The 21,232-nt window shown below is 45.8% G+C and overlaps 3 protein-coding genes and 1 non-coding gene across 4 annotated transcripts; 2 read left to right on the top strand and 2 right to left on the bottom strand.

The window, feature by feature from the left end:
- Window positions 1-524: 524 nt before the first annotated feature.
- dmbx2 (diencephalon/mesencephalon homeobox 2) lies at window positions 525-3,043 on the bottom strand. Its single transcript, XM_029001527.1, has 4 exons — window positions 3,028-3,043; window positions 2,466-2,611; window positions 1,431-1,606; window positions 525-1,322 (listed from the first exon to the last, which is right to left on the bottom strand). Exons 2-4 carry the CDS (start codon window positions 2,602-2,604, stop codon window positions 972-974), a joined length of 666 nt encoding a protein of 221 aa, XP_028857360.1. The 5' UTR covers window positions 2,605-2,611; window positions 3,028-3,043; the 3' UTR covers window positions 525-971.
- Window positions 3,044-6,958: 3,915 nt separating this feature from the next.
- On the bottom strand, window positions 6,959-16,284 carry rexo1 (REX1, RNA exonuclease 1 homolog). The gene is made up of 16 exons (XM_028999879.1): window positions 15,835-16,284; window positions 13,360-15,128; window positions 12,597-12,698; window positions 12,269-12,476; window positions 11,544-11,695; window positions 11,110-11,247; window positions 10,828-10,969; window positions 10,522-10,647; window positions 9,901-10,038; window positions 9,703-9,816; window positions 9,523-9,596; window positions 9,149-9,259; window positions 8,849-8,964; window positions 8,624-8,762; window positions 8,401-8,521; window positions 6,959-8,195 (listed from the first exon to the last, which is right to left on the bottom strand). The coding sequence occupies exons 1-16, from the start codon at window positions 16,019-16,021 to the stop codon at window positions 8,107-8,109; spliced, it is 3,726 nt and encodes a 1,241-aa protein (XP_028855712.1). The 5' UTR covers window positions 16,022-16,284; the 3' UTR covers window positions 6,959-8,106.
- Window positions 16,285-17,203: 919 nt separating this feature from the next.
- On the top strand, window positions 17,204-20,583 carry LOC114801685 (60S ribosomal protein L5). Its single transcript, XM_028999881.1, has 8 exons — window positions 17,204-17,317; window positions 17,760-17,829; window positions 18,324-18,439; window positions 18,528-18,662; window positions 19,049-19,251; window positions 19,943-20,120; window positions 20,251-20,339; window positions 20,431-20,583. The coding sequence occupies exons 1-8, from the start codon at window positions 17,315-17,317 to the stop codon at window positions 20,525-20,527; spliced, it is 891 nt and encodes a 296-aa protein (XP_028855714.1). The 5' UTR covers window positions 17,204-17,314; the 3' UTR covers window positions 20,528-20,583.
- Window positions 19,353-19,449, top strand: LOC114802772 (small nucleolar RNA SNORD21). Its single transcript, XR_003751786.1, has one exon. It is a non-coding gene; the product is annotated as a small nucleolar RNA SNORD21 (small nucleolar RNA).
- Window positions 20,584-21,232: the final 649 nt, after the last annotated feature.

Here is a 21,232-nt window from a genome sequence, read left to right on the forward strand (position 1 = left end):
CTCGCTGTCGCTGCGCGGCGGGGCCGACGTACCTCGCTCTGAGAATACGCCGCAGCGTCCGTAGCGCTCCGGGCCGCGGCGCAGCTGCGCATCCGCAGCGAGAGTTCTTCCTCGGAGGAGGAGGAGGAGGAGGAGCGGCGCGCCCGGTTCTAAAAACTCGGCCAGACAGGCTTTTACATAATAATCGCACCACAGCGTCGCGCCGACATTAATTTCACCCCCATAATAATACGTCGCATGTTGTATTTTCATTTTGTACATAAAAATATATATATTTTAAATTGCCCCAATAAATGGTGTCCCTTAATTTCAGTTATTCATTAACAACCCGGTGATAAATTCTGTGGCAATATTACAGAGTTGTGTATTTGATTGTAAAAAAAAAGTACATGTACATTAAACACCAGAACCAAATAATACAAAACAAATTTGACATTAAAAATATGCTTTGTATGATATTTATAGCACATTTGTGAAACAGACATTAAAAGAATTTCAACTCGCTAGGCATCCTATAGACCTTTCGTTCTAAAATGATCAAGCATTTCTTGCCTGCTGAGAAAACGACTAGTGTTTCTATAAAATGCAGATGTAGCCTGTCACATTTGACAGAGGATGGACGCATATTCTGACGTAGTACGATAACTAGTCTACTGGCTACATAAAACTCCCCACAAGCACCAGCACCATGTAACGAAAGCTCCCGTTCAAACGGTGTAGCCCGTTAGACGTTGCATTTCACACACGATTCCAAGGGGTAAAAGTCAGTAAGCTACACACATTAAACCAGCTCCTGCCTGCTCCACTTGTTAGTCAGATTCTGAACTTTGGGCTTTGCTGTCGGTATTTAGGTCTGGACTGTGCAGACCACGTAGCTGGAGTGTAGCTTGCAGCCTGAAAGAGCAGAGCAAGTTTATTCGTCCAACATGGCAACCGATCTGCCTGGGTCGTGTTGCTGCGTTAACGAGGAGTTAACGGCCATAACGAGGAGGGAAATGCAGGCTTGCCGTTAGCATCCCTAAAGTGTGATGGTACGGATGGTGGTGGTGGTGACGCTCCCCTCCCACAAATTGAATTATTGAAGCAGAATGTAGTCTTGGGTGGGACTGAGCTGCAAGGGGGTGTGATGAAACAGTTGGGGAAACTGTGGCCCCGTTATTTGGGCTCCTGGCAGGGGTAAGTTCATTTGTAGTTTGAGAGTCCTTATGCACAAGTCCAACATCTTCCTGTGCTTTTTTCTTCTCTTCAGAGCTTTGATCTCTGGTGGAAGGAACAAATTTCTGACCTTTGCGGAACTTGGCCCGTCTGTTCTTGAACCAGACCTGAAATATTTCAATGAACTTAGATTGGTTAAAAAATAAATGGTGATTATATAATTTTATTTTCAATATACATTCTGAATGATCACAAGCAGTATGAATCCTGTCTACCTGAATGCGCGCCTCTGGCAGATTGATGCAGACAGCCAGTCTCTCTCTCATGCCCACATCCGGGTACTGAGTTTGTTGAAAGGCTTTCTCAAGAGCCTGCAGCTGTGAAACACTGAAGGCTGTGCGGCTGCGACGCTGCCTTTGCTGACTCCCATAGCGTGCCTCAAGGATCAGCTCTGGAAACACACCCTTCAATGTTATTTCAACACTATAGCAGAATAATGCATGACTCTATTGCAGTTATGACACCTTTATTGGCATATTCTAAACCCAAATTTCCACAATACCCCAAGTCAAAATGCCAGATTCATGTTACCCTATAAATAAACACATAGGCCCTATTAATAAGCTTTGAACACATTCTGACCAGGGGTACTGATGGGTACTGATAGGGACAATCTTGTGCAGTTAACAAGTAAACCTTGCTTTAATAAAGCATATGTAGCTTAAAAATAATATATATACAGTACAGGCCAAAAGTTTGGACACACCTTCTCATTCAATGTGTTTCTTTATTTTCAAGACCATTGGTAGAGTCTCGCTGTAGGCATCAAAACTATGAATGAACACATGTGGAGTTATGTACTTAACAAAAAGTGGAGACCTGGCCTCCACAGTCACCAGACCTGAACCCAATCCAGATGGTTTGGGGTGAGTTGAACCGCAGAGTGAAGGCAAAGGGGCCAACAAGTGCTAAACATGTATCACGTGTATCACATGTGACAATCACTTCACTTTAAAAACACCTCTGGGAACTCCTTCAAGACTGTTGGAGAACCATTTCAGGTGACGACCTCTTGAAGCTCATCGAGAGAATGTCAAGAGTGCAAAGCAGTAATCAGAGCAAAGAAGAAACATGTTTTCAAGTACATAACTCCACGTGTTCATTCATAGATCTGATGTTTTCAGTGAGAATCTACCAACGTAAATGAAAATAAAGAAAACACATGTGTCCAAACCTTTGGCCTGTACTGTGTGTGTGTGTGTGTGTGTGTGTGTATATAAAAGTGAAGTGGTATGTACAGTTGCAGGTACCTGCCAGCTGCTCGGCCACGGAGATGGAGCTGCTGCTTCTGTGGTGGAGCTGGTACTGTGCTGCCATCTGCTGGTGGAGCTCATAAAACAGCGTGTGCAGCGGATAGGCCGCACCGGCGTCGAAGTACACCGAGTTCATCCTGCAGCTGGAGAAAAGAACGCGTCTTACGAACACAGTATTATTCACCACGACCCGCCGCGGGGGAATTTACGTCATCTTCTTCCTTTTTTTTAAATTGGTCGATGTAATTAGGTTATTACCCACAACACCGGCTATTTCAAAGCAGAAATGATTTGCGCATACTTGAATGGATTTTTTTTAAAAATAAAACGCTTAATGAAGGCTGCACTGCATACTTGATGCTTTCACCAGGGCACCGTAGTGTTGCAAATCATTGCCCGAATAAAGAAAACTGACTACCGCAGGCGAAGCGCGGCGATCGGTTCGAACACACCCGCGCAATCCCGTCAAATCCTCTCATCCCGGTTTTCTTTTAAAAAAAAATAAATAAAAATCCCTGTAGTCTAGTTAAAACCTGCAGAAAACGCGCAGCGAACTTACTGTCCTCCGGGCGCCGAGTCCACGGCGCGGGTTCCACCCCGCGAGTATTTAAGAAGCATTAACTCCAGCTCCGCGCAGCCATTAGCCAATAGAAAGGAGGGTATTATCTTGGATTAAGCGGGATGAGGGGAAAGAGGGGGTCCGGTGGCTCAAGTTTTTTTTTTTTTTTAGAAACTATTGAACTTGGGAGATTTAAAGCGAAGGATCTCCCCTGAATAAGCGAGCGTTCCAGTCCCTCCCGTTAAAACAATTAAAACAATGCGGCCCGCTAATCTCTGGGACCGGGCAGATTAAAACAACAGCCTTTGATTGTCCCTTGTTTTTTTCCACCCTCGTCTTTTCCCATTTCCTTAGTCGTTATCAGTCCAGCCACCGAGGCCTGTTTTTCAGAGAGTTTGTTTTGCTAACAGGCTCAGAATTTTAGCTGCCCAGGCAGGAAAAGAAATTACTTTTATGTATTCTTTTGTCATGTAATCATATGGCAATAATAAAAGAGTGCTGTGAGCATCTATGGCATTTTAGTTGCCAAAGATGCAATCTGTTTGTCCATTGTACGAGTTTTTCTACGAATGGATCAACGTTCACAATATGCTCATGTTCGGTTTCGGGGATACACCTGCGCACCGCACCGCGGACCAAAACATCATCTAAATACTTTCAAATAAGATCATCTTCCATAAACCTGTGCCGGCTTTAGGCGGAGAGGTTTAAGAGATGTAAATTGGCCCATAAGCCTGACACTGTGCTGCTTAAGGCCGAAAGGCGAGGCTGGCCGAGTGCAAGATTATGTTTCCCACGAGTATCAGCAGTGTTCCCAAGTCCTGGGGTGTGTTTCCCCCTCCTCCGCCCCCCTCCAGAGGGTAACACAGCCACCAAAGGCACCAGCCAACTCAGGAAGGTCTGGGGCCACTGGCTCAAAGCTGGAGGAAAACCCACGGCACCACGTCTGCGCCACGTCTGCGCCACGTCTGCAGCACGTCTGCGCCAGTCTCTGCAGTCACTGACTGCTGAGGGTGAATCATTTCTCCCGGGCCAAAAAGAACACATTCTGGTGACCACGAAAAAAATCTGCGTGCAGGCCATGCTTGTCATACATGAGCTAGTAGACCACAAAATGTACTGAAAGAAGCTTCTAAGAACCAGTTCAGTTGCACATAATGTTTAGCACTGTGACAATGGTTAATGCATATCTCATCTACAGGCCATATTGCCATTGATAAGCACAAAATCTCTACATCTTCCACCTGAAATGATAAACGGTATCTCGATTGTATCTAGGGTGCAATAAAAACCTGCACTTTTCTGGAAAGTTTTCTTTCGGCTACTTTTTCTTCCTTTTGAGATGTTCTTGGCTGTCAAGCTACATTAGTGTCTGATAAAAATAAGTCATTTAGAAGAGGCTCGGTAGAGCAGTCCCTGCACCCCATTAAAAGCTCTGAGCTTAGAACCCAAAATCCTTTGTCTCCTCAGCCTGCGGGATTAGGGGAGATTTACTGCTAAGAAAAAAAGTAGTTATTTCATGGCACTTTCATGATGAAACCTGGCCAAAGCTGTGTTGGCTGGAGGATTAAAACCACACAAAGACACTGGTTGTGTGCGACCCCCTCCCTGTAACCACCGCCCCGACTCTCTGCCCCCTCTGGACCCCCTTCACAGTCTCAGCCTCCACCCTCCCCTTCCCTGTGGGTTTAGCCTAAATGATAGATGTCTTTGCTGAACCTTCCCCACTGTTCTGCAACATTCAGAGTCCCTTCAACGTGTTGCTATTTGTTTTCCTCGGAACCGCGCGGCATCTTCGGCAGCATTTTGACGGACGGCCATCCGGAGACATCAACCCAAGAGCCCAAAACATTAGGAACCAGGAAATCAAACAGGTGACAGGCAATGGCAATTACTGGCTTGGTATACCCATCAAATACCCATTTTATAAGTAGGCGTATATTTCGGAATGTATAACGTCACAACAAAAACAATATGCATGATCATTTTCAATAAACTAGGAAAGACCAGGTAGGTAGAGAAACACGTCATTTAGAAATATGAGGATTTAATTTTTTTTTGGTGGCAACAGACAAAAAAGGGGCCCATGAAATGAAAAAAAAAAAAATCGTAAAATCCCACAAGGATGCCACTTACTCAATAGTTTTTACTTTTCCTTTGACCAGTTTGAAAGAGAGTGTACGGGTGGGGGGGTTTCATTTTGTCCTCTGAAGAGTTCCACAGTTTTTTTCTCTTTTCTTTGTCGTGGTTAATATGTCCTGTTCAACAGATGTTTGAGTTAAAGAGAAGCCTTTTACTCCCCTTTCTTTAATTACTTATCAATAGTGGAAATTTGTATTGACAAGCGCCTGTCAAGAGGGGAGCTTTGTTGTTGTCAGTTATCTGCGGGTGAGCTGCTTAGGGAAGCGGCCCCTTTGGACACCGACTGGATCGATTGCAGTGCAGCACAATTGGAAGCTTTGGAGAGCTGCAATGTTTGGACTGGAGCAGAAGGGCCCACGAGAGCCAGCCACAGCGGGGCTAAAGACCTCTTCATTCGGGGGGGATCGATGCGGCCGACTGGCCTTTGACCTAGAGTGGCAGGGGGAGATGGGGCAGTAGGTCAGCGAGAGCTGGGTCCCCACTGTGAGCATTCACGCCATTATCCCTGCTTCTCACCGGGACACCACACGCCTGCACCAGCGCTGGCCTCACTACAGCTTCCCCAACTACGGTATCAGCACCACATCACCAGGTGATTTGAGGCTAACGCTTCAAATATTTTTCCAGCAAGATAGTTTATTGAATAATTTTTTTTTTGCCTCCACATTCCCATAGATACTTCTGAAACACTGTGGCACAAGGTTAAGACCAGACTGATGAAAAATTCCAGAAGGTCTTTGTTCTTTGTTAAAGACCACCACGCTTCGCATGAACCTCAGTTGGAAAGAGATCAGTACTTTACATGAAGGTAAGACCAGGATGGGAACGAGGATGCCGAGGTGTTGAATGTGGGTTAATGTGGCTTTTCTGCTTTAAATATACAAGTAAACTAATAATTTGCCTTCTCTCTCCTTGTTTTTTAATGTCTCACGTAAAACTTATAAATCAGCAGTATTAAATTCTTGTCAATGCACACCAAACCAGTGAAAGCACCGCCTTTCTCTCAGCATGAGGTCCGAGCGTCCAGGACGCCAACACCAGAGCCCCTCGACCCCCAGCAGTCAGAGGTGATCAGAGGGACCTCACTGATCGAATTTGATAATGAAGAAGAGCCTAAGCTCATTCGGCCCACATGCCCAAATCTCCACAACATTCATTAAACAGAGCGAGGCCTGCCGCCTCCCAGGCTTCAGAACATTGTGTGCTTATTGATCCAGCAGGGCTGAGGTCTTTAATACCTGGGGTACTACAGCTGACAAGTGATGGGTGAGGTTCAATGGTCAAAGACATGGACCAGGAGAGGAGGGGCTGTTGTTCATTTCAGAAATCCAGCAACAACGTACTTTTTCAATAGTTAGTAATAGAGGATGTAAAATATGCTGTTTTAACACATATTACGGCACATGTAGGTTTTGTGGCTACACGTTTTTACTATTAACAGTTTTGAAAAACTGAGTTTAGTATAATTACACAATCGTGCAAAAAAACAATAGATATTAGCCACCCCCACAAAACTCCTTCTTAAATGTAAGTTAAGGGCTGCATTGCATTGTAACAATGCTAAACTGGAGTACATTAACTAGTTTTCTAAAGCCAAATGACACAGATCTCAGTACAAAACGCAAGATGAAGTAGGTGCTTCCCCACATGCTAAGAGATTTATTTTGAGTCATTAAAATAAGAATGGCCATTGGGAATTGATGCAAATTGCCAAATCAGCAGACCTACACTAATGCTTGACAAATAGATCAGCATTTTTCCTAGCTGCACAGAATAAGCACAACTAAGGTGTAGTCATTTATGATTTAATAGAAAAAAAATATACAAAACAGATGTTTTATTGCCTATTTACAACTTTATAGTGGATAATACATTGTTTAACATATTTAACAAACCCATACAGTTTCAGGTTACTGTATAATATCCATTTTTAATGCATCAACACAACTCAGTGGTGGCTACATGAGGAAGCAGTTCTACCTTAGGGATGGTTAGGACAGATCAAAGTGAGATCAGTTCTCAAGTCATGCACCCTAAGCAGACCTTGAGGGAGGAGATGAGAGAAGTCCTCTGCTTAACACTGACATTGACAGCCAAATCTACACACACGCACTCACACACACAAAAACCAATTCATCACAGTCATTACAACTGTTTCAAGTCTTCTTTAGATGTAAAAAACACCAACACCACATCCGACTATGTAAACATTATAGTGAGTACTAACTGTAGTACAAATAAGAATTTATTCACACACCAAGTGCTTTTCTGTTAGGCTTTAATGAGCAGTTTTGAAGGGGGTAAACAATCAATCAAAAATAGACCTTGCCTTTTCCTACAACTATGTAACTAGCTGTACTTATGGGGCTTTCAAGTATGTGTGTGTACTTCTATCACAGAGGGTCTCTACAGTGCAACTGGACATGGTCCAGAGCTCTAAAGTGGGCATTACCATGAAACCAGCCTAGAAACAACCCTCACTCAATTGAGGCATTATCATTGTCAGGGGTCATCTGACCGTCCACACAATAATAATTAAAAAAAAAAAAAAAAAAAAACACCAGATAAGCACAACCCCAAAAGCAATAGAACAGAAATGGCATGATTCTTGAACATGAACTAAAATAAAAATATTTTTTATACAGAGTTAGACTGTGTCTAAATCTGTGTAGGGGTAAACGATCATAAAATAAGAATTCTCAGAACTATAAATACAGCAGAAAACCGCATAGATTTCAGCTTTTCTTGCCCCAGGTGGTGAACACCAATTGACGTGACAAACTTGAACTGCCACATTATACCAGAACCTGTGACAAAGTCCTGGAAACTTGACCTGAATAAAGGCCTGCAGCACAACATTACAGTCCCTCTCTTGATCTTGCTCTCCCCAACTTCCATCCATATTTACAAATCGCACTGTAGTCCAGGGGTCAGAGGTCATCTCTTCACCTTGGCATCCTCTCGAATTTTCCACATCATGAGTTCCATGCAAGCGCTGGCATCCTCGCTTGAGTCGTGACCCTCCACTGTAAGCGAAAAAAGCAATGGTCAAATGACCAAAATTCAATTTAGTTGATTCTTTGCGGTTTTGATAATGGCTTCAGAAACAGAAATGAGGGAGTAAAACGCACACACTCAACAACCAGACCTCTGGTGAAGCTATTATACCCTTCATTCGCTCATCCCTGTAAAAACGTTTTTTCAAAGAAGTGTATGGGTAGAGAGCCTCACCATTGTCCTGGATAATACGTTTGAGGTAGTCTGCCATTAAGGTCCGAAGGGCCCGCTTGTAAGGCAAGCCAAGGCGATGAGGGAAGACTATGGCTGTATCCACAACAGTGCTGTGCATCAGCTGTGAAAGTAGAATGAAAAGTTTATGACTGCTAAACCACCTAAAAGAAATATCCATTGAGACTTTCAGGTGCTTATCGTGTCGTCCCATTCAGAACCTTACCTTGAGGGCCAAGAGGTCACTCTCCAAGCTGTGGCCGATGAGGATGGAGTCAGCACTGAACATGCTCAGCAGGACTGCTTGCACGTCCCGTAGGGTGATGGTGGTGTTCTCCAGGTCCTCCTCAGTCACTCCCGAAAACCTGTGCCATGGCCGTCAACAACACTCAGCATCTCATTGTGAAGACCATCTGCTGCTCATTTTTGTAATTTTTAAAAACATGACTACCTTGTGTTGTAGTCAACAACTTTGCTCTCGGGCTTTACAAATGTGTCATAGATGACCTTCAGGTCAGAGTTGATCACAGTCACCCTGGTCAGCTCCAAGCCTTGTCTAGTATAACACTACAATCACAAGCATAAGAAAAGTGATTTGGAAGAAACGTGTGGAAGAGGAAGCAGCATTATTTGTAATATTCTAGTCAAATATCTTTGGCAAGTTGAAGCCAAAACAAAAAAAAGACTTGACAAAATATACATAATCCTGTGCACTTCAAAGAAGGACATAGCTAGTAATATTCAGACTAACCATCTCGCAGTCGAGGGCATAAACTCCCGCATTCCCATCAGCAGGCAACCGCTTGTCAAAGGTCTTGACGTAACAATCCAGAGACTCCTTACGCCCATCCTGCACATGTTGCTGTGAAATATAGAAAAAAAACTTCATTTTCTTTTTCTAAAAAGGTGACAGAACCCCTGAACCCCTTAGAATCTTCACGCTTAAAAGATTAACAGCGACCTCTAGTGCATGACACCCGAAAAGCAGGACACTGTCAGTGCTGAGGCTGCAATCACAGTGCGAACTGGAAATAGCTCAAATTCAGATGAATATTTAATATATTAATAACTGTTGCCACCTGCTGCACATACAAGTAAGGAATTTATAGGAATTTAAAGATTTACCTTAGCCACCTGGCACCCCGGAGAGCCCACAGACCCAGAGCAGCAACTGTACTGCGTCTCCCAGCCCCCAGGCACTGTGCACAGACACACAGGGTGAAACGCTGCTGTACAGGCATGCAAACTAGCCGGCTTTTCATTTTTTTCCCCGAACTGGTAAACGGTCTGACTGTTGATACTGACCTCTGTATCGACGCAGGCGTCCCCAGTGGTGACTGCACTCCTCTTTTCGTACACAGTTGCCATTAGCATTGATTTTATACTCCGCCCCACATCTGCAACACACCTTGGAGAACGCTACGAGGCAAATGTGAGACCAGTAAGATCATCAATAAAACATAATACGGCTTTAAGTCTGTGCGTGCGAGTGCGTCCACCCACGATCTGTGATTTTCTTCTCAGTGGAGCTGTAGACGATGGCCCGGCCCGCTTTCTCAGGGTGCGGTCTGGGGTATCCGTGTTCGTGCAGCTGCTCCTCGGTCATCATGTATTCTTTCAGCTTCCTGTACAGAACTGCTCCTGAACACAAATGCAGACCCTTCCTCAGCTCTGCAGTCAGTGGTGTCAGTACTATAATAACAATACTTTTTTTAAAAATCATTTTTCAAAAATCATAATCATTTTTTATTCTAACCAAACAAGTAAACAACTAACTGTTTAAAAATAATACAGTGGTTAGATGATGACAGGAAGTTCATACATTTGGCTAGGAATAATAGTAATAAGAAGAAATATTTTTACACATGAAAACAACCACCCCGCTACTGCCAGCACCATGCAGCAACCAAACAAGTGCTGGCTGTAGTGCATGAGCAGGTTGCTAAGGTAACCGATGTGAAGTCTTTGTTCCTCCATGATAATGATTCCAACGTCTAATATTAAATGTTAAACATTAGTCCAGCATGACTTTGCCGCAGGTCGCTTGTGGAGCCCCCCCGTCCCCAGTCATGACTCCCCCACACTTTGAGAACCGCTGATCTAGCCTAAATCAGATGTATGTACCAGTGAGCTCCGCCTCCTGATGCTTCCCCATCCTGTTAACAGTGAAGCTGGTTTTGGCCGCCAGCCGACCACCCAGCACCTCTTCATGAGACTGGGCCTTTCGGTTAGCACTCATAGCTTGGCTCTCTGTGAAGACCAGACACAAAAGCGACAGATGTCAGAATACAATAGCAGACCAAGAATATATTAAAAGAATAATTTATTCAACTAATTCAACCAAACCAGATGCACACTGTGATTGCAGCATTTGTGCATGGTGGGTGTATATGGGTAGTTTGTACATGTGTGATGTGTGTGTACTCATACTTGTGGTGGTGGGGGTGGTGGTTGTGGGTGTGGGGGGCATGCTGCTCTTTGTTCGGAGCTTCTTTAGCGTGTTGACCGCCACGTTAAGGTAAATGTTCTTGCTGCTGCTGCGGTCGTATGCAACCTTCTCCTCATCCAGAGCCTGCAGCCACAAAACAAAGCATCCCCACTCAGTCTTACCGATATTGCAATACTTCAATAAAACAAAAAAAAAACAGGGTCATTAAGAAAAGAATTGCTTCATCAATGAAAATAACATCAAACTCTGACTGAAGCACGCACCATCTGAAAGGCAGTCTGTTCGGACGTGCAGAACTTCAGACATTCATCAATGAACATATTCAGGTAGCGCTGCCGAACTCCCGTGGGCACTTTGGCTCCAAATTCGGTTGGGATGACGGGGCGCTTCATCGCAGAACTCTGAGGTGGAGAGATGTGGGATTACAATGCTGTGAATTGATGAGGACACCGGGTGTCGTTTCCATTGTACCACCTACAGCATGCACAATTACAAAAGGTTACGCGATTTAGAACCACATGCCATTTTATACGAGTGCTACTCCCCAGGAAAATGTTCAATTAGATGTAGAGACCGCGTGCATGCTAGATGTGGAAATGTTCCACATCTTAACAGGGTGATCTTTGTAATGGGCATGCATCGCTTTTCAGATTTTTTGCACGGTAATCACAGCAAATTATTATTTGTCATTGCTCACCTTAAGCGTGGGTGTGTGTGCCACCCTCTTCTGCACAGAAGTAGACATGGTTTTGGAAAGGATGCCCGCGGAGGTGTGAGCTTTGACAGACAGGTGATCCGGGACGGTCTTGGTTGGGGACAGAACCCGGCTGCCTGTCTGCTTGGCCTCGGCTGGATCGGCACAACACAAACTATCCAAATCACACGACTGTTCGGTCATTTAAGTTGCCTGCAGTATATGATGACGAGAAGATGGCGATATCCTACCTAACCAGCCGGTGGATCTCACCACCTACAGCCCCCCAGCAGATAAACCCCCCCACCATCTGACGAAGTTTACCCCGCTTTCACTATGCTCGAAGTCAAGAAGTTGAGTAATTACATCTATTGTTAATGAAAGCGCTATTTTTTTAATATTACAATAATCTGATAGCAGGAAAACAATGATGCCAGTGAGCAGAGAGCAAAAATAGAATAAAAAAAATATTAGTGACTGAAGGACAAAATTACTGAAAATAATTCCTTTAAAGAGACTGAATTATAATATACCCTAGCGGTTACGAATGAGGGAATGAACTGAGAATTTGATCCAATCCGGTGGAAAAATAAATCAAACCTGTCTAACCCCTGGTCCTTACGGTACCAAAACAGCCAGGTTCAACTATTCCAAACTGAGTGGAAACCCAGGCAAATGGCGATCGGCGTATCTGAGCTTAATGAAATCCTGCTTTCAGAAGTCCTCACCCGGTTTGGTGACGGGCGCCGTGGGCGGTTTGGGCCGGTGGGCGACGCGTTTCCTCTCCCCCGGGAGGCTGGCGGAGCTGCTCGCCGTCTTCACGGCTGCTGCCAGCTGCTCCGCCTGCTGCTGTGCCATTTGCATGCGCCGGTAACAGATCTCCTGTGCCGTGGCCCTGCGATACGGCCGGATGACGGTGTTCCGCGACGGCTCGGCCTAGAAGACGGAGGAGGGAAAAACGTTACTTTGGCATTAACATTAATCAGTCCGGTGCAGATGACCAATCTGAAAAATGGAAGAGGCTTCACGTTTGGTGACAGGTATCGGTGCACTCACGTTTCCTTTGGCCTTGAAATGCGAAACGCGTTTTTTCTGTCCAGGAAACAGTGTGGTTAAAGTGCTTTCGGAAACGTCCCCGTCATCTTGCTCTTTAGAAGGCTGTGGCACCATGGGAAAAAGACATGGTTGACAAGTCATGTTTTCATTGGTGGAACTCTGGAACTCAGCGCCTGTCTCTACTCAAACCCTGCTTCAGGTGACTGGTGCATTTAACTTCGGCACCAATAACTTTTTATTGATTCATTTAATGACTGACCATTTCTAAATCTGTTGCCGCCCTTAAATGGCATATCCCGTTAAGAAAGGTTTGACGTGCTAAAAATTATAATATCTTTGGTTTCAAATAGCAGCAGTTATTTACCACCAAAAGTCTTTAAATATGTGTGTGGATAAGCTGCATCAAGCTGCATCTTCTGTGTCTCACAAGAAAGTCAAAGAAGTGAAAATGAAGTGATTGTCACTTGTGATACACAGTAGCACAGCACACGGTGACACAACGAAATGTGTCCTTTGCTTTTGGCCATCGCCCTTGGTGACCAGTGGGCAGCCATGACAGGTGCCCGGGGAGCAGTGTGTGGGGACGGTGCTCTGCTCATGTGGCAACTTGGCAGATTGGGATTCTGATTACGGTTTCAAACAGAAACCACAAAGGGACTCGAACCCTCAATCTTCCGATCCGAATTCAGACACCTTATCCATTAAGCCACACAATCTTTTTAGAAGAAACGATGGGAAGTACAAACTGAGTAAACATCAGTACCTGTTTAGCTTGTCTCCCTTTGTCTTCTGTCTTAATGTCATTAGACTCATTAAATATGCGAAGGCACTCTTCCATCGGGTCCGAGTCATATTCCACATCTGCCTGGAGGCTGGAGTAGTCAAAGCTGCCACAATCCTCATCGTCCTCCCCGTCACCTTCCTCCTCAGACAGACTATCAGACGACGAGCACTTGACCTCAGTCCCCTCCCTCTTGAGGACCAAACCCGACCGTTTATGCGCTCCAGCAGACTTTCGTACAATCCTCTCCTCATCTTCCTCCTCCGCACTCTCATCACCAAACAGATCTGCGTGGCTGAGAGATCTGGATTTTTCCTTCCCCAGCTTGGCCTCCTTCGAGCTGCTTTTCCTGCTCTTGTCCTTTCGACTGCTCCCGACTACCTGGCTTACCTTCTTCCTGTCCTTTTCCCACCCAGCAGAGTCCAGTTTCCCATTCTTTTGATCCCTGTATGTTTTAGAGTCTTTCTGCATCTTCTCTGACGTGTGTTTTTTGATAGTGCCCTTTTTCTCCATTTCCTTGTGGCTCTGTTCCCCTTTCATCTTTTCTGTCTTTTTGCTCTTGCTGTCGGAGCTCCTCTCATCCTTTCGACATTTACCATCAGACTTTTTCTTTAGCTTGTTTTTGTCTTCTGTGTTTTTCTTCGGAGTCTTCTCAATTTTCCTTGAGCCCACTTGGCTGGGTTTCTGTGACTTTACCTTCTCCCCCTTCTCCTCTTTTCTGACCTTTAACATCTTCTCACTCTTTGTCTGTATGTCTTTTTCTTTCAGAGTCTTTCCAATTTTCTCTCGAAGCCAGTCGGGGTTGGGTGACTCTGGGTCCTCCGAACTCCACTGTGAGGAGACGTCCTCGGCCTCCTGGCTTCTCTGCGGCTTCAGAACGCTCCAGGCACCACTTCTCCTGCTGTCCCGTGACACCTTCTGAGGCGTGTCTTCCGAGGGCCCAGAGCTGCCCTTCTTGCTTTGAAGGCGGCTGAGTGACGTCGGCCGATACTCCGTTCCCGAGCTCTCTCCTTCCGACTCAGAGAAGGCTGTGTACTTCTGGAGGTCCACCACCGGCTGTTCCTGACACAGTTTCTTTACCGTGGGGACGTATTCTTCCTCAATCAGACGCTTCCGTTTCGTTGTAAGAGGCGGGGCTTTTCTGAGCTCGGCTTCTGCAGCCATAGTCCTCTGCTCTTTACTGCTCATGCCAGCTGGTTTGGCTGAGAAGTTCGACAGAGGGTCATATTCCATGTCAGTGGGAGGTTTTGTAGTGTCCAGTGTGTATTTGCCCCTTAAAGAAGAAGAAAGCTGGGGTCGGCAGGGAGGAGTGGGGGGAATTGCCTTTTTGACCGGCGTTTTGGTGACAGCCGTTGGCACATATTCCAGAGAGCTGGCACAACTGTCCTCGCTCTCAGAGTCCAAGGTGTATTTACTGGAACGGGGAGTGGGATTATAATCAGTCACTGGCGTCATCTGATAACTCTCTGGATCGTACGCCAGGCGGGACGCCTCAGCAGAGGGTTTCGGGTGTTTGATTCCCGGCTGGGTAGAAGCGGCCACAGGTTCATACTCCTGGTCCCCGATTCGCGACAGTTTCCTCTTTGATCTCTCAAGTTCACTCTGAACCGCCTCAATAGCCCGGTTGACCATTTCCAGCTCCATAACACCCGGGTCCACTGCACGCCCTGCCGGCGACGCCAATCCAGGGTCTCCATTCTGATGCTCTTCTGGTCTCACCACCTCTGGACTGAACGGATCGTATCCTTGTTCTGAGGACGAGGAGAGTGAAGAAATTCAGTTGTAATGAAGGTTACAGCACGCATTGTTTTTTTTTTTTAGTTGAACATGTGAATAGAGTGCTGGTTTTTCAGAGGCACAACATGCAGCATGTGGGGAGTCTTCACAAAAGCCAATCAGAATACTCGCACTTAAAATAATCATATATCTACATATTTAGTTTGGCACCAGACGTGCAATCGGAGCAGAAAGGCACTTGTGCAAGTGACATTTTGACAGGAGGCACTTTGGATCACCCAGGATGAGAACGTATGGTGTGTGTGTGTGTGTGTGTTGGTGGTAGTAGCCTAGTGGGTAACACACTCGCCTATGAACCAGAAGACCCGGGTTCAAACCCCACTCACTACCATTGTGTCCAGGAACAAGACACTTAACCCTCAGTGTCTCCAGGGGGACTGTCCCTGTAACTACTGATTGTAAGTCGCTCTGGATAAGGGCGTCTGATAAATGTAAAATGTGTGTGTGAACGAGAGCGATGTTAATAGTTTCCCTGAATTACACACACTACGGTTTATTGGTCTGGTAAAAACGCTGCTTAGGTGCAAGGTTTTGTCTGGCAAATCGCTCGTGGGTCGGATCGAGAGCGTGTAATGCGGTGAAGAGCTGAGAGATCGTGGTGTGTTGTGCGACAGGACGGGACCGCGGTGCGCTTGCGTGTGGAGTGAAAACGCGATTCACCGTTTTGCCTGGAGGAAAGGTCCCTGGGCTTCTTGACATCGCCAGCCCCGTACGAGCTCCTTCTCTGCTTGACGTGTCGGAAGTGACAGTAGGGTCGCTTGCAGCCATCGCCGGCCGCCTCGCTGTTACAACTCTCGCTATGAAACGGGCAGTCAATCCCACGGAAGAAACCGGTGGATCTCAGCATGGTCTCCCCAAACCTCACTCATGCCCCCTGACGTCAGACGGAGTCGGTCCAGGTTAAGGTCTGACGCTGAGGAAGGAAGGCGTGGGTCGAGACGAACCCATAACTTACGCTTTCTTTCTCTGCGCTAACAACCAGCGCCTGAACGACGCCATATTTTATTGTTGAGTGGATTAAAGGCGCTGAAGGACCCCGGTCGCGCGCTTTCTACGTCACCGCGGCGACCGGCCAGCTGCCTGTACGTCTGCAGCCAGAGCTTCTCGCAGTGTGAGCGAATACGTAAACTCGTGCGTTTTTTCCCTTTAAATCAGCATCGAAGTCACACAAAAGCGAAGCGTACGCACGCCGTGCACGACCCCTCGCACCCATTATCCATTTATTCCCAAAAATCATGTTCATGACGACACGGTCGTTTTAACCTGGCTTCTCAACAGCGAGGCGGACTTTGAGGTGCAAGGCCGACAACTCCTAATCAAGATAGTTACGGAGAAACAAAAACAGGCCAAGAAGAGAGATTTATTGAGCATTTCCACGGAAAGATATGTGGAAAAGTAGCAAGAGTGCAACTTAGTCGTGGACCTGCTACAATAATGGACTTGGTAAAGACCCGGTAGAGAATTTCCTGAATTACCGCGCCACCTTAAATGAAGGAAGAGCAAAAAAACAAAACAAAAAAAAAAAACATACAAATAAAATTGGTCGCAAATCATATCAACCCTGGCAAATGCCTACATTTACCATGGGCTGGGTAAAGTGTTACCCTGCTTAATAAGAAACCCCATGAATACACTACACAAAATCTACATTCAAGATTATATAAAAAAAAAAAAACTCTTCTGCAACACTTCCCAGTAATTAATCCAGATTGAAGAGCTGTCCAAAAGATGCGACCGTCCTGCACATCCACGCTGAGGATCCGGGGTGAAAACGCGCTTCCCTTCAGTCCGATTTTTTATTGTTTCGCCAATTATCGACAGGTGTATCAATTAATTATGCAAATGACGGTCACTCCGCAAAATACAATGATCGGACCCATTACCGATTAGAGAACCGTGTTCCCTCTATTGGTCAGTAGTTAATTTCACCAGTTAATTTCAGCCGCGGCTGCTGCTCCAGATTCCCTCCGAACCGCTAGGGGGCGACGTGGGGTGTGCGCGTCTGGGGTTTGCCGCCCCGCCGCCAGCGTGCTATTAATCGGGCATGCGCACTTCATTCGTTCTTTTTCCCTTTACACGGAGTCGGAACATCATTCCGTGACTCCGGGCTCCTGCTGAAGGAGATCGCAAAGTCTGCAAAATGGTCAGTAAATCGCCGCGATACGCGGACGTTCCGGCGCGACAGTCCCCCGCCCGACCTCCTGCGCCCGCGCGCTGCTTTCACGCTGCGTGGAACGAGCGGATTGCTTTAGATTGTCGCCGGTCCGGGGTGGGCTGTCCGCCTCAAACGTGGCCTAATGGCTGCTGCTGCCGCCCGGTCTTCCTGCTTCCCTGCCTGCCTCCCTCCCCCCGGCGTCGTTGCGGGTTCCAGGTCCCGGCGCGACGTCGCCTTCCTCCGCCGCTCTCGTCTTATTTTGGCCGAATTGCGTCCTATAACCGGCCCGCGTCCCCGGATCGCGCTGGTTAGCCGCGGCTAGCTGGCTGGCTGGAGTGAAGTGTTCGCCACATGCACCACGTCTCCGTGTCAACTCCGCGCTTTTTAACGTCACCTGCTGTTTACGGGACTGTTTGTGTGTGTTGTGTAGGGATTTGTAAAGGTGGTGAAGAACAAGGCCTACTTCAAGAGGTACCAGGTGAAGTTCAGGAGGAGGAGAGGTGAGATGGCCTTGCATCGTCTACATTTACTTCTCTGCAAGGTTTAATTTTTTTTTTTATTTGTTAATTTTTTTGGGGAGGCTTTTAGAAAAGCTCCTTAAAGTGAATCTTTTCAGGGACCCTTAAACGTGTCTACTGGAAAAAAAATTGTCCCAGGATCAGAACTTTTCTACTTATGACTGCAAGAAATTATAACTTATTGGTTGAAACCTGAACCACCCACGATCTCACAGAGGATACCAAAAACCAGTTATATTTAATGGAACAGTTGACTGCACAACTACAGTTGAAGGCTCACATCTTTGAAAGATGGAGACCAGTTGGATAGGCCACTTATGTCTCTTAGGTTTTATATTTTTGCTTGAAATTTGTCTCTGATATTTTTGTCTAACTTTAATGTAAACATGAATCTTTATTTGAGGGCTCGGGCAAACTCTCACGACTTTGGTTATGTACGTTGACTGTCAAAAGTAAAATCCCCTTCTCTTTTGCAGAGGGCAAGACCGACTACTATGCCCGCAAACGCCTGGTCATCCAAGACAAGAATAAGTACAACACGCCCAAGTACAGGATGATTGTGCGCTTCTCCAACAGGGATATCGTGTGCCAGGTGGGTTCCTCGCCGCGGTCTGGATACCGGAACGCCACGTGTGATGTTCAGCGACATGGCCATACACACCTTTTCTGTTTCTGTCCAGATTGCCTACGCCAAAATAGAGGGCGACATGATCGTGTGCGCGGCCTACTCCCACGAGCTGCCCAAGTATGGCGTTTCTGTCGGGCTGACCAACTACGCCGCTGCTTACTGCACCGGTCTGCTGCTGGCTCGCCGGGTAAGTCTGCGGTTACCGACTTCTTCACACGCGTCTAAACCACCTCCGTATACTCTGCTCCGTAAAGCGCGCAAGACCCGTGCGAGAGACGTTTTCTCTACGTTCAACACTAGCGTAGTATCTGTAGTATCATCACGTAGCGACCCGCGTCACGTCGCTTCCGTATTCCAGCACCTCCGTTGCAGCCACATGTCTCCTTTTTAAAAAGTCGCGTCCATTTTCCTGGGAGGAAGGAACACTGTTTCAGTTCAGCTTTTCAGGGTTTCGTAAATTTTACTTTAACAATTTTTGGTGCCATTTTTTTTTTCTTAGATTCAGAGCAATTGGAAAAACCGTGGAAATTCTTACAAAAGAATATGTAAGAACCCGGCTTTATTTCTCTGCAGCTGCTGAACAAATTTGGCCTGGACAAGGTGTACGAGGGACAGGTCGAGGTGACGGGCGACGAGTTCAACGTGGAGAGCATCGATGGACAGCCAGGCGCCTTCACCTGCTACTTGGACGCCGGCCTGGCCAGGACCACGACCGGCAACAAGGTTTTCGGAGCCCTGAAGGGAGCAGTAGACGGGGGCTTGTCCATCCCCCACAGGTGGGTGCCCGGTGGGAGCGGCGCAGCCGTCAGCAGGGCTGCGGCCTTTAAACCTACATGGTTGGGGTTTGTTTCCATGACTACGTTCAGATCCCCCTGCTGCTTGATGATGATACGTTATTAGACTGAGCAAACTGTAGTTGGTCCTTCGTTTGCACAGTTGATGTTAGCCTGTTTCAAGACGGGACTGAGAGCAGCTTGGTTTAGGACTGGACACCCCGTGAAAGGATTCATGAAGAAATTTATTGCAATCTGATAACAGGAAATGCCTCCGGAAGTAGATCAGAATTTCCTCACAGTCCACTGAACATCACAACATGGCAACTCTGAGTGTAGATTTGCGGATGTTGGTGAAAGCGTGCCAGCTTGTGCAGATGCGTGCTCCGGGAACAGAGTCTGAAACTGTACGGCGGTGCTCTTCAAATGAACTACCTAGAAGCGCTGAAAACCATTTTTGTTCCTGGGTTTTGCATTTGAGGAGTCCTTCCCTCCGGAGGGCACTAAATGAACTCCATTGCAAAGTCTGGCGAGTATTTGTAGATGTAGGGGAAATTATTATTATTATTATTTATTAATACTTGTTACAAATCATATTAGGCTCATAAAATGTATATTCACATCCTACTTTCATGTGTATAAATTCTGCTGGATGAAAATAGAACTGAATCTTATTCTTCGAACCTTGTTTTAGCACCAAGCGCTTTCCTGGGTTTGACACTGAGAGCAAAGAGTTCAACGCTGAGGTTCACCGCAAACACATCATGGGCATAAATGTCTCGGAGTATATGAGCTATCTGATGGAGGAAGATGAGGACACCTACAAAAAACAGTTCTCCCGGTTCATCAAGAACGGAGTCGCTCCAGACAGCGTGAGTTTTAGCGAACCCTCTGCAGATAAGCCTTAAATACATTTTTCAAGTACTTCCTTCAATACTTGCTACTGATAGTTGATGCTGCATGGTCTAAATAAATAAGGTGAATTTCCCTCAACAATCACAGATTGAGGAAATGTACAAAAAGGCACACGCTGCAATTCGTGAGAATCCAGTGCACGAAAAGAAGCCCAAGAAGGAGGTGAAGAAGAAGAGGTGGGTATTTTGTGTGTAGCCTGTCTGGTGAGTGCAGCTTTTCTGTGTGTTGCCTGTCTTGTCTCATTGAGATTGGCCCGCTTGTTCACAGATGGAACCGCAAGAAGCTCACCCTGGCTCAGAGGAAAGACCGCGTGGCCCAGAAAAAGGCCAGTTTCCTGCGGGCTCAGGAGCAAGCTGCAGAGTAAACCGGCTCCTGATTAATGCGGAGAATCAGTTTGTTCTAATAAATATATGGAAAATGCTTCTTTGTCTGTGTGTGTCTATATATACTATCTAACGGTGTCCCACATTAAATTTTGTTAAAATTTGATTAGTTAAAATTCCATAAATAGTATCAATGATTATAATTTGAGTCTTGGTCATGTCAAGGAACAAAAAAATTGATTTGATCGCATTATTCGACACCATACAAAAACTACTAATGAGTCACTACACCCCTTGTGGCAAAAACTGTATGTGCTCCAAAATCTGCCATTTAAGTCTCATACATCAATTTTTTTTTTTCATAAATCACCTAGTCAACTTCAGTCCATTTCAAAATAAGTCATTTATTAGAAAATGATTTCCATTTAATAAATTTTAGGGATATGAGGCAATTGTTATTAAAATCTTGGTTGTGACAGATAAAAAAAATTATTGCATTAGTATTTTAAGTCCCATTTCATCTTTTTGCACTCTCGTGCAAATGAACACACTAAATCGGCCATAAAATACATGAATTATTTTTTCATTTTTATTTATTTATTTTTTTTCATAAATCATTATGGGGCACAAAATATTGATGTTTGAAGATTTTATGGCAGCTTTTGTTTGTGTAAGTTCTTGTACACAAAGAGTACTTGTGAGGGCTCAAAGAACCCTGGCAAAAGTAGTCGGGTTCCTAAATTCTG

The sequence above is a fragment of the Denticeps clupeoides genome, chromosome 13 (assembly GCF_900700375.1).
Source record: "Denticeps clupeoides chromosome 13, fDenClu1.1, whole genome shotgun sequence".
In the NCBI taxonomy this organism is placed as follows: Eukaryota; Metazoa; Chordata; class Actinopteri; order Clupeiformes; family Denticipitidae; genus Denticeps; species Denticeps clupeoides.

Excerpts from the sequence above, each read along its gene's own strand:
- dmbx2 (XM_029001527.1), bottom strand. The coding sequence starts at position 2,604 with ATGAACTCGGTGTACTTCGACGCCGGTGCGGCCTATCCGCTGCACACG. Across the intron at positions 1,607-2,465 it reads CGTGGCCGAGCAGCTGGCAG|AGCTGATCCTTGAGGCACGC; the intron begins GTACCTGCAACT and ends GTGTGTTTCCAG. Across the intron at positions 1,323-1,430 it reads TGCCAGAGGCGCGCATTCAG|GTCTGGTTCAAGAACAGACG; the intron begins GTAGACAGGATT and ends GAAATATTTCAG.
- rexo1 (XM_028999879.1), bottom strand. The coding sequence starts at position 16,021 with ATGCTGAGATCCACCGGTTTCTTCCGTGGGATTGACTGCCCGTTTCAT. Across the intron at positions 10,970-11,109 it reads AACAGACTGCCTTTCAGATG|GCTCTGGATGAGGAGAAGGT; the intron begins GTGCGTGCTTCA and ends TTGTGGCTGCAG. Across the intron at positions 8,763-8,848 it reads GTTGTTGACTACAACACAAG|GTTTTCGGGAGTGACTGAGG; the intron begins GTAGTCATGTTT and ends GCCATGGCACAG.
- LOC114801685 (XM_028999881.1), top strand. Across the intron at positions 17,830-18,323 it reads GAAGTTCAGGAGGAGGAGAG|AGGGCAAGACCGACTACTAT; the intron begins GTGAGATGGCCT and ends TCTCTTTTGCAG. Across the intron at positions 20,121-20,250 it reads ACGGAGTCGCTCCAGACAGC|ATTGAGGAAATGTACAAAAA; the intron begins GTGAGTTTTAGC and ends CAACAATCACAG.